This window comes from Diorhabda carinulata, chromosome 11, assembly GCF_026250575.1.
Source record: "Diorhabda carinulata isolate Delta chromosome 11, icDioCari1.1, whole genome shotgun sequence".
Taxonomy (NCBI): Eukaryota; Metazoa; Arthropoda; class Insecta; order Coleoptera; family Chrysomelidae; genus Diorhabda; species Diorhabda carinulata.
This window is the reverse complement of record NC_079470.1, coordinates 3653700-3666810: the sequence shown is the minus strand read 5'-3', so window position 1 is coordinate 3666810 and position 13111 is coordinate 3653700. Positions and strand designations below refer to the sequence as shown.

Genomic DNA, 13111 nt, shown 5'->3' with positions numbered 1-13111 from the left:
TTTTATTTAACCAAAAATCCTTAACGCGACTTTCCCGGGGTTAAAATGAGTTATCAACGAAAACATTATTTTTACCTCCCAAATGTCTAATTACATGTTGTTCTAGTAGTAGTTTCAGTACATCTGGTATGATTCTTCAAATAAAATGTAACTTTTAAAATAGCGCTGCCAATTAATATCAATTGAAACAAATGATATATAATGTGCTATACTTTACATGCAATAAATCATACTTATATTTTATGACAATATTATTTGAATTTTTATTTGGTATTTTCAAACATTCTCATTGATCAAATGTATTGGTGTCGAGTTTGTTATAAACATTTCATTAAACACACATAATATTTATAGGTTAAGTTCTTTAAAAGACGATAACCGCAATAGTTAGAATGTATTAAGTGAAATGTTAATTTTGCTATTGTCTTCATTAGTTTTTGACATAATTACATTTGTTTACACTTATACCTCAGCTGAAAGTACTTAATTTCGTAATTGTTTCAGGTAATAGTTAGTTAGAAAGGATAATACTTTATTACTAATGCAAATCACATTATATTTTATATATTAGATGCATTTTTTAAATAATTGAATATATTCTTATTAAACAGCACATTGTGTGAAATTTAACAAATTTTGAAAAATGTAGAGCTTTGGTAAGCGTTTCGAGACAATCATTATTTATGAATAAAGGCACTAAAAAACTTTGTCACGTGTCTAACGATTATGGACTAACCAGACGCACTTTCCAGCAGCTCTTTACTATGATGGGAATACTATGGGGATACTATGGGAAAATATTATTTTATAATTTTTTTTTGTGAAGAAAATAGATGTACTACTATCAAATATGTAATGTGGACAAAGAAATAGGATGTTTTTAAATAATGTGAAGATCAAAGTGCATGCATGGGATTTGGGGGTTGATAGTTAACTAGCTTTTATAATTTAATTCCTCCTGTTGTGCGCTGAGATCAGTTTCCAAAGAACTGAACTTATCCACCTCCTTAACAGTTTAATATGCCCTTATTGAGTCGCATCTGCGATATGCCCTAGCCTTCTGAGGTCTTCGAACTTCAAAAGAGAGCTGTTAGATATTTACTCGAACTAATCAGCAGCACTCACTGCAGGAGTTTCTTTAAAAGATTAAAAATTCCGAGTCTTCCTTATTAATTTTTGAATCGGGTTTCTCAAATTTCAGAAAGATCGTTGCACGACTAGGAACGCGGAGCACGACCTTTACCCACCTACTCCAAGTTCATAATTAGTTAAGGGCTCAATATTTTACAATGCAAAATAGGCTTTAGTTTCAGTAATTAATTCTTCATTGGAGCTGAATTTCTTACAGACGAGCATTTTGGATAAAGAAGCAATTCGAAGTGTGAATCGTTCAAATTAATCATCGTTGCCATTGACTTGTAAATCGGTGTATTGTCTTGGTGAAACACTGTTTTTTCCTCCGACATTTGAAGCCGTTTTTTCTTGATTTTTGCATTCAAATGATCCAACAACTCTATGTAGTATTCACTATTGATTGACTTTCCCTTTTGGAGATAATCGATGAACAATATTCCATGCGAATCCCAAAATACTGAAGCAATAACCTTCCCAGCTGACTGGTGTGCATTTGGACGCTTCGGACGTGGTTAACCGGTTGCAGTCTACTCTGATGATGCTCGTTTTGATTCCTGAGTGAAGTGATGGATCCATGTTTCATCTTTTGTCACATTTTGACGCAAAAGAACACCCCATCAACACCTTGTTGTTTTTGATCGACTGTGAGTAAACGTGAGTTATATGAAGAAAAATCTAGTTCTTAAAATTAAGACGTAAAAAGATCATATTTTGTAAACATGTGTCAGCATTTATTTTAATATAAAAATTGGATTACTGCAAACACATTTCAATGAATTGTAATTAATTCGCTTGTGAAATTAATTCTGTTCATTCAACTTTGTAATTTTCAGTTTAATAAATTTTTCAAAAACGTATTTTCAAACATCGAAAATATAACTGGCGCAGTCATACGGATTAGTGCCGTCGCGATTTTTTACGCTTAGTACTGTAAAAAATTCGACAAGTATTTCAATACAGAAGCACGAAATCTTCGTTCTACGAGGGAAAGGATTTTAGAACACTAAATCAGAAAATTGAAGAAAAGAAGAAAGAAGAAAATGAACTTGAAGAAAAAAGAGAAACCACAGGACAGGATCTGAAAAATATCTCCAATATTTTTCATTCTTAGGAATGGAGGAGTTATATGAAGAAAAATATAGATTATTTTGAGTTTGATAATTTTTTTAAAAAGCTTTATCATTGTCAAATGTTTATGCATAATTGCATAATCTCGTGCAATTTCAATTTACGATTAGATATAACCCATTTGTGCACTTTTTTGGAATAACCACGAATGGTTCTTTTCGACTGATCAGATTCAAGAAACATTGATAAAATGACATGCGAAAATGTTTTGAATCCGTTGTTTTAAAAATACCAAAAGCAGCTTCACTTAAATGACTGTCACTTTTTTCTGACTTATCGAAATGTCATGAAATTTCATACATCTTATACGTCATATAGATTTGACAATTGCAGCGTCATCTGTGTGTCAGTCACACGACTTATTGAGTGATGTTAAATTATTCTGTAGCCAGTGATTCGTCAAATAAATGTAATTTGATTAAATATTTTCCATTTGAGAATGGTAATCAATTCGGTTTGTTGGATTTTTAGGAAGATTATCAGCGAAGCGATAAAAAAACAAATTATACAAATTTTATCAAAAATTGTGCAAATTGTGCAAAAAATGCTGCTGTAACTTATGAAATAATCTGTTTACCAAAAGCTTAAAACTCTAAACTCGTAAATGTATAAAACAAAATGCAAGTGCCATATTATCCACGAATGCCTTAAAAATTTGAAAGCTTTGTCAGTTGATGTGGAATTGATTATTTTGAAAGTTTATAGCGAATTTTCGGCTTTTGAAGAAGGAGAAATGAGCTGATAATAAATTGCTCATATGCAGAAATTGAGTTTAGAGCAATATTAACTCGTGGACAAAATCCTATCGCTAACGCCAGCTCTAATAAGATATTTCAATGAGCAAGGTGAAGAGAATTTTTCTAAATATATATGGAATAACTTTTGTGTGGGGAACCCCCAAGCACTAGTATTCATGACTTGATGATTGATTTGAAAACGTAGGTACAAAATAAACACGCTGACAAATTTTATGGTAAATCTGCCATGGATTTATCAAAGCAGTTTTATGAACCGCAAAAAACAAATTTCCAAATTGAGTTCAATAACTTTTTTACGTGATGTTTGACATATTTTCACAAATTGTATAACTTTGAAGATTTGGAATACAAAATAATCAAAATTTTATCTTATTGTACGATGAGTTTGGACTTTTGCTTGAGATGCAACCACATCTTGTTGGATTTACTGGGTTAGGTTAGGTTAGGCTGGCTTAAGTTCTTTACAAAATCGATAGATAATCCAGTCATCTTAGGCCAAATTAGGTGAATATTTCGAAAAATCGACATACTTAGTATATTACCACGTAAAAACCTGTATTTTGCCATCGTAAAACTATTCATTGTCATTGAGGTGCATGTTTCGAGCCGGTTAATTGCATCAGAGCAGTGAATAAGGTTGTCAAATGTTCCCGTGTGGGGAGGGGGGGGGGGGGGTAATTGGAAGAAAATAATAATTTTTAAATTAATATTTATTTTGTTTTCGAGCAGTATCTAATATTTTTCGATTTTTAGTACTTGTAACTCTGCTTTCACTAAAGAAAAACTTATTTGGTTTCTTTCCTTGTTCCATACTTGCTTCATCATACTGAATACTCGTTCACATGAAGCATTAGAGACAAGATGGAGAAAACAAAAGGGACCATTTTTTCCAATTCACGACAGGGATTTATGTCTTAGTCCAATCATTATAGTGAATTGACCTTGGAAAATCGACATACCCAGTATATTACAACGTGAAAACTTGTATTTTGACATCGTAAAACTATTCTCCAAATTCACATATAATCGGAGGGTCGCAAGTTTTAGAGTCAGGAATCAAAGGTCACAAAAATTAATTCTTTTTGCATTTATTGCAAATGTCTCATAATCTATGGGTTTTACGCTATTAGTATTTATTATAAATATTGTAGAGAATTCAATTCTCCACTACTTTTGTATTTAACATTATCTTATACCTTGAACTGCTTTCGAGATAGAGGGCGTAGAGCTCGCGGTCAGAGACTTATCTGAGGTTAACTGGTAGTCTCCATCAAAAACTCATAATATTAAGGTTATAATTTATTGCTAAATATATAATTATCATTCTAATTAAATTCATTTTTTATGGTTACTTATCTATTTTTAATTAAGTGTCAATTTAATTAATAACACTTACCTGACCATGTAACTAAGAAATTGTTGAGGAAAATACTTAAATTATATTTTAATTCTAATCTAATTCATACTAATGACTTTCTATATAAATAGAGAAGATAAGAAATAAATTTTTTATAAATGTTTTTATTAAACGTGATATTTCATAGTTTTATTATTGTCAAAATTAATATAAATTTCAAGAACAAGTTTTAATTTCAATACTCTTCATCTTCATCATCGTCGTCATCGTCCCTTTCCTGTAGAATTTCAAGTTCATTACCAGCTTCAAAGACATTTGTCACCAAGTTATTCATGATTTCTATTAAGACAAGCATTGTAGCCCCGCCACATCTTGAGCCCCAGCTACTTATGCAGATCCAAAACATTATATTGAGTAATTCATCTGATGCAGATGGTGCAAATAGCCATTATAGGTTCCAGGATTCCGTTACGCATTGTCCAACCCCATTCCTGGGGTTCTAAATCATGCTCCAACCAAGTTTGAATCTGATAATAAACGATGGAAATGTTAGTGAGTTGTTGAACTCGTTGGTTGAATATTTGATAACACCAAAGGTTTATTCCACTTTGTTGACTTGACGTATAGTACATAACGGAGAAAATCGTTACTATCCACTATCTTTGAACCGGACAGTTTTCTTCTTCAAATGCTGCAGCAATTTTCTACTTCAAATGCTATTAGTGTAAATGAGAATATAATTACAATGTAATTGAAGTATGCTACCGAAAGAGATTATGAGTGTTATTGAATTTATACATTTTAGAATTATTAGAAAGAAAGATTGAATTTATTCTAAAAGTTAATAAAAAATGATAATTATATATTTAGCAATAAATTATAATCTTAATATTATGAGTTTTTGATGGAGACTACCAGTTAACTTCAGATAAGTCTCTGACCACGCGCTGTACGCCTTGTATATCGAAAACAGTTCAAGGTATAAAAAAATGTTAAATACAAAAGTAGTGGAGAATTGAATTCTCTACAATATTGATAATAAATACTAATAGCGTAAAATCTATAGAGAACGAGATATTTGCAAAAAATGTAAAAAGAATTAATTTTTGTGAGCTTTGATTCCTGACTCTAAAACTTGCGACCCTCCGATTATATGTGAATTTGGAGAATAGTTTTACGATGTCAAAATACAAGTTTTCACGTGGTAATATACTGGGTATGTCGATTTTCCAAGGTCAATTCACTATAATGACTGGACTAAGACATAAATCCCTGTCGTGAATTGGAAAAAATGGTCCCTTTTGTTTTCTCCATCTTGTCTCTAATGCTTCATGTGAACGAGTATTCAGTATGATGAAGCAAGTATGGAACAAGGAAAGAAACCAAATAAGTTTTTCTTTAGTGAAAGCAGAGTTACAAGTACTAAAAACCGAAAAATATTAGATACTGCTCGAAAACAAAATAAATATTAATTTAAAAATTATTATTTTCTTCCAATTACCCCCCCTCCCCACACGGGATCATTTGACAACCTTATTCACTGCTCTGATGCAATTAACCGGCTCGAAACATGCACGTCAATGACAATGGCAACCTATCTTAATTTTTTTTAATATTAAATATTTAAATAATGTGCCCAATTTACCGGGAATTATTCTCTATCGTGCATAGGTGTAATTTTTTATTTTTTCGCGAATGAGGTGCGAAAATATCTCAATGACCTTGACAAACCTTAACTATTGATAAAAACGTTTATAGCGCTGACACGATTTATACAGTATATGTTTCAAGTTTGAAGACGCCACGTTGTTTAGTAATTATTTGGCAGCCAACCAATATAAAAGCTCCACTAGATTCTTCTTTGGTTGAGACTGCTCCTTCGCCATCAATAGTAAAATATTGAGTAGCAGGGTTTAAACAAAGCTGTACGATCTGTGAAGACCGGCAATGCTGTAGTCGACCAATTGAGGTGACGACTCCAGAATGATTGAAGAAAATCCACAAAGCGGAACTGGATGATCGTTGACTGATAGTACGCGAGCTAGCAGATACAGTAGGCACATCCAAAACTGCGGCACATCGCATATTAACTGAAAATTTGGACATGTGAAAGCTAAGCGCGGGATAGTTGCTGCATTTGATCACAATGGAACAAAAACGGCAGCAGCAGATGTTTCCATCGAATGTTTCCAAATGAAATAAAGTCGGATTTTCGTCCCAGAGCAAAAGAACAATCAAAACCATGGACTGAAAAGGGAGAGCCGGCTCCAAAGAAGGCTCCGCCTGCAGGCAAGGTCATGGTGTCGGTTTTTTGGGATGCGCGTGGCATAATTTTCATTGGCTATCTGAAGAAAGGAAAAACTATAAACTGATAATTATTTCAGCGTTTGAGCGAAGAAATGAAGCAAACACGGCTGCATTTGGCTAAAAAGAAAGTGTTGTTTCATAAAGATGATTATTTTCTGTTCCCATACTTGAAAAAATAGCTGGTTGGTCATCGCTGAGAAAAGTGTATGAAGTTAAAAAGATATTATGTTGAAAAATAAATATATTTTCTTGCAAAATTTTTATCTTTGTCGGGCCAGGTACTTTTATGACCAAACTCGTCAAGAGCCATATAACCAAACGAAACTTACTTGTGGATACAACTTTAGTAACAAATTTTGAACAAGGTCCCTCGATTTGTTCGGTTCACGTTCGATTTGCCCCTGTGACCGCTAGTTGTATCTCTATTTAATCACGGATTGTTTTGAAGAAAATTAATAATCAATATGATGGTGTTGCTTATAAAAGTGCGTCAACCCCACCGAAAACAGTTGATTTTTTATTACGGTTTTTCGGCAACAAATTTTGACCAATTTTTTTTTAACTTTGCCCATTACTCTGATATTTATCTACCGTTAGTGTCATTTAAATGTCAAATTAGAATTTCTGTCGATTTTTTATAATAAAATTTTGACCATTTTTGTCTCAATCTTTGCAGAAGTTTATAACAAAATAAATATTGGCATAGAAAACAGATTAAAATTATATTGTCTAGATAATAAAACATTCAATAAATATTGTGAAAATCTCTAATATTGCAATAGAAAAAAATTGAATAGAGTTATCAACAGATACGCCATTGTTTCACAATATCCTTTTGTTTTAATAAAACATTTACCTTTCGTCCTTATTAATAGATACTTAAGCCGATGTTTATTATAAAAACTGAGGAAAAGATGATAAGGAAACAATCTATAAATATTGCGCAAACCATAAAGATTGTAACAGAAAGAAATTCATGGTTATCTTTATGAAAACCATTATTATTTTGCAATAATTATCGAATCTACTAGAAAATCTTGAGCAGACTAATGACTACCGGTGTACTAATATTTAAACTGTTTGTTTCTTCGTTCTTTTCGCAGATCGTTTATTCGTATCCGGCTCGAAATACCAGATAGTGTATTAATTCTGTGTTCCACACCTCAATGTTTTCTTTGAACTCTTTCTAGTTCTTTGGTATTACTTCCAACAATGCATTTCTTTATGATCTCATCCATGAATATCATGAACAGTAATTGGATTAAGCTTCCCCCTTGTTTTAGTCCTTTAATTCTAGTGAAGCCTTCTGAAACGACGGTTGCCACTTATGTTTTCAGAGAGACAAATAAAAACAAATATTTATAATTGGATATGGCTTTATTTTTTTTTTAAACATTCTCCATTAAGATGAATACACTTTTTCATGGGTTCGAATCGATTTTTTAACCTTTTTTCCACTCCGATTGAGGTACCTCCAAAACATGTGATTCTTCAGGTGTAGAAAAACGTTGACCTCGATATTTATTTTTAATCTGCGGATATAAGGAAAAACTTACGTAACATGGTGCTTCATCACACAAAAGTCGAAGAGAGTTGATCGACATACTGGTGTTGGTTTAAACCAAGTCAAGAAAATGATAGAATTGTACGAAAATGTTCCATTTTTTTGACCAAAATGGACTTTTCTAGTATCTGTAAACAATCAAAATAGCACTCGTTCTGAGAACGTTCTCCATTAAAAATGCCAAACTTCATGATGTCGATGTCAAATTTGACAAATTCACATCAAAATTACCATATCTCAAAACTTAACTAGAAACCTCCGTAATATAATAAAGACAGTATCTTCCACTTTTCTCTACGTACTTTATCAACAGCTTATTCTAGTCTAAGTATTTCTTCTTCTTTTCTTGTAATTCTTTTACTGTCATCTGTTTTAGAGTAAAAACATGATCTTGGGTAAACCGTTTACCTTCAGTCTCTGAAGACGATAACTTGGTTATAGAAACAGTGTAATTGTGAATGCTGGTGTAGTAGTGATGATCTTGGGTGCTTCTTCCTATTCGAAATCCACACTGAGATTCTTCGAGTGTGTCTTTCACTGTTAATTTGATTATTTTCTCTAATATTTTTTCATCATTTTCATCACTGTTTTAATTAATGTTATTCCTCGTTAGTTATTGCAATGTTTTACATAATATTTTCTTGAAAACTGGTACTATTAATGCCTTTTGTAAATCTGTTGGGCGTGTCTCATCTTCTAGAGGCTTTCATTATGAAGCAGTATGTCTTTCTCAATGTTCTGAATTATTATTCATTACATCCTGGAGAATTATTTCCCCCTTTGTATGATTTCCTCTTCCACATGGCACTGTCATTGTCAAATCCATATGAAGTTTAGGAATTACCTACTTTCAAAACACTAGGTGTAAAATTTCATGACATTTTAAAACAATATCGTGTGCTAATTTATCATCGCTTCTTGGTGAAAAAAATACTGTACAAGCTTAGCAATCGCTAGTATTATCCGGACTCTGCTACATAGAAAAGAACAGTTTATTAATAAGGTTTGCTGAATTTAAATGTGGTCGTACAGATATCGAAGATGGTGAACGTTCTGGTTGTTTAATTGAGGTGGTTACTTTAGAAAAAACATCAAAAAAGTCCACAAATTGGTTATAACTAATCGTAAATCGAAATTGCGTGAGATAGCTGAGGTCCTAAAGATATCAGAAGGCAGTGTGTTTACAATTATCAATGATCATTTGACCATGAAAAAGCTTTTTTTAAAGATCAAAAGCACAATGAATTGATGATTCAGAGCAGTTTTTGGTTATGTTTGCACGTAATAAATCAGATTTTTTGCGTCAATATATGACAATGGATCCATCACTTCACTCCGGAATAAAAACGATCATCATCTGAGTGGACTGCAGCAACTAAACCACGTCCGAAGCATCCAAAGGCATAACAGTCTGTTGGGGAGGTTATGGCTTCAGTATTTTGGGATACGAATGGAATATTGTTCATCGACTATCTCCAAAAGGTAAAGACAATCAATATGTCGAAGAAAAAACCACTATAATCTTCTTTGAACTTGGAAGGGCGTTCCAAGATTCTTTTAGCGTAGTTACATTTTTTGGTAATTTTCTTCAGAATATCTTTTCATAGCGAAATATTTCCTTGGCATGTACAACGATCCAAAATATATATACATATCTTCTAAACCATACATTTTATCGTGTTAAGCAAAGAATACCTAGTTGTTAAAAAATCGATGGAAAAAATCATTTTTCCTATCTGTAGATTGTACAAGTCGTCCCTGTAAAAGTTGTAAAAGGTGGTCCAACTATAATGCACGATGTTTATTGTGAGTCGCACCTTAACGTCAAGTTTTTTGCCCAACTTAATTTGAAATTTCTATGTTTCAGTGTTTTGACAAATTCAACCATGGATAGGTACACAATTGAACAGCGCGTTAAGATTGTTGAAGCCTTTTACGAAAATGGGCGTTCAAATCAAAATGCATTTCGTGATTTTTTTGGTTAGCATAATCGACGAAATGTGTCCACAATCGGGAGAATTGTGCGCAAATTTCAGCAAACCGGGTCTGTAGGAAATGTGAAAACACCTGTTCATGCTCGCCTCGTTCGTTCTGCGGAAAACATTGAGCCGTCAACCTCGACTCGTCGTCCTGCCCAACAATTAAACATCTCACGAACATCACTGATGAATAAAGATTTGAATTTACCCTTACAAGGTTCAACTGACTCAAGAGCTGAAGCCTGCTGACCATTTCAAGCGTCGTCAATACGCCGAATGGTTGAACAGATAGAAGTGAATGGTGACTTTACAAAGAAAATCATCTTCAGCGACGAGGCACACTTTCACCTCAGTGGATTCGTTAACAAGCAGAATTGCCGCATTTGGGCAAATGAGAATCCACGAGTGATTGTTGAAAAGTCGATGCATCCACAAAAAGTGACTGTTTGGTGCGGTTTATGGGCTGGCGGCGTCATCGAGCCGTACTTCTTCGAGAATGAGGTCGGTCAAGCAGTTACCGTGAATGGTGTTCGCTATCGCGACGTGATAACGGACTTCTTGTGGCCAGAAACTGAGGATATGGACCTGGACGATATGTGACTCCAACAGGATGGTGCCACTTGCCACACAGCCAACGAAACAATGGCTCTTTTGCGCGAGAAATTCAATGGTCGTGTTCTGTCATGATGTCGTGTGATTTGACACCGTTGGACTTGTTTCTTTGGGGATATTTGAAAGAAATAGTGTACGTCAATAAGCCAAGAACAATTCAAGAGCTAAAGGATGAAATAATTCGGCACATTGACGACATTGAACCTTAATTATGTCTCAGAGTCATTGAAAATATGGACCATCGGATAGAGGTATGCCACCGAAGCCGTGGCGAGCAATTGGGCCGATATTTTGTTTCATACATAATTGTCATAGATCCTTCTATCATTAAAAAAAAATTTAAAATAATTCTCTAAAAACTTTTTGTTTTATTTATTTGTATGTGTTTTAATAGACTGTTTTAATGCTTTTCTTATTTTTTTTTTGTCCACACTTGATATATTCGTTATTTAAAATTGAATTCATTAGGGAAATTGACCAGTAGAACTACTACATAAAAATTATAAAGTAATTTACCTCATTCGTGACGTGAAATTCTTCAGATTCCTCATAATCTCTCTCGATCCCTTCCAATTCGTTGATGTGATCGAATATGGTTCGAAATCGCATCTTTTTCAAATATAAAAAGAAATACGTGAAAAAAACCGCTTGACAACAACGACAACAACGACACCAACTACAACATCAACGATTCTACCAGCTTCGGTTTCGAACTTGAACTGAATTTGTTAAACCAACGCAATCACTCACTTCGGTATCGGCACAAGTTAACTTTAATTAGAAAGATAAATTACGTCCAGTTTTTGTCTCCACCAGCCCCTCTCTATAAATAGAAGAACCAGTACCGTAACAGCCCATTTTGTCATTTATTGTACGTAGTCACTTATAATAAATAAAGTGCGTACGCTAAAATCTTCATGCACGCGTCAGTTACAAGTCTCGACAAGTTTACACAAAGTTTCAACTTGCTGTTTCGATCCATTTTTAGAGCTCGAACGATCACTCATTCAAGTTATCGTCTTCATAGACTTCAGTTTACCTTCAGTCTCTGAAGACGGTAACTTGGTGATCGAAACTCGCGTCATGTAATTCTGAGTGTTGGTGTAAACAGTGTATACAAAATTTCATTTAAACTTGCTCTAGATCAACACGAAAATTTGTTAAATCACGATAATGTATGTAATTTGTATCAGAGATAAAATTGTCTATGGGAAAAACCACATTTCAATCATAACAATCCTCTACTCCACACTGCTTCGCTTTCCAAGACTACTGTACACGAATGTGGCTTCGCAGACACACCATATATCCCTGATCTAGCCACGTGCGACTATTTTTTGTTTGTAAAGCTGAAGATTCAAGAGAGATGAAATTAATGTACGAAAATTTTGACTCTTCAGATGTATCATATTTTTATAGTGGCATAGAAGGTTTAGTCAGGCGTTCTGATTAATGTGTGGAAATAATAAAGGGGGAATATTTTGAAAAGAGCGTGCGCCAACTCGTGATTTTAATACCCGCCTTAAAATTTTAACTTCTGTTACAACTCTTGATCGTGGTTGTCATGAAGATTAGACAACTCGTGACGGAAGATTATGCAGCTCGAGATTTTAATTATGAATTGAAGAACAAAAATAAAATATAAATTTACAGTTTATTTCAGTAAAAAATATTTTAAATTCTAAACACATAAAAAAAACAATCAAATTTATTACATTTTGTATCTGTAAGGGACTTGTATCAAAAATTCATTTTAATTTCATTTAACATGTTAATTTGTTTTTTTAAAATTGTTTCTGCCTGTCTTGTTCTTTTAGTTTTAATTCTTATTGATAGTACAGGCAAATTAGGGGATTTTCAGCTAAAACGTTAAAATAAATTGGCCGATTTTGATTTTCTGATTCTGAGAGGTTTTGGGATACTGAATAAGTCTAGCAGCCTTCAACAAAATTACGGGCACGAATTTTCGAAATTTTGGGAATAAAACTGGAAAAAAAATTGAAACGCGAAAAACTAGAAAACTATGAGAAATTCATAACAGGTATTTTTTCCTAACCTCAAAATTTAAATTATAAATGGGTTTGAACACTTAAAAATATTTGATTTTCGAAAACTATGCTAGCTTACCATATTAGAGGTCTGAACGATAATGATGCATTTTGATTTTTTGAAAACAAAGTAGAATTCCAAGAGTTAGAGCAGTTTCGATGTGCGCGGATGCTACAGCTTTCGTCGTTGAGGGAGAATTACTCAGAAATAGTGTCCCCAACGA

The 13111-nt window shown here is 33.3% G+C and overlaps 1 protein-coding gene across 4 annotated transcripts in view; it reads right to left on the bottom strand.

The window, feature by feature from the left end:
- LOC130899735 (hexokinase type 2) overlaps positions 1 to 13111 on the bottom strand; it is a 92767-nt gene that overhangs the window by 64692 nt on the left and 14964 nt on the right. The window contains exon 1 of one of the 4 annotated variants that reach the window (XM_057809903.1): positions 11356 to 11632. The exons of 2 other annotated variants lie outside the window; for them this stretch is intronic. In XM_057809903.1, the coding sequence (XP_057665886.1) occupies positions 11356 to 11448 (93 nt within the window). In that variant the 5' untranslated portion in view covers positions 11449 to 11632. Of the gene's footprint in view, positions 1 to 11355; positions 11633 to 13111 lie in introns of those variants that run through there. One more of the 4 variants, XM_057809904.1, reaches the window with a different exon arrangement.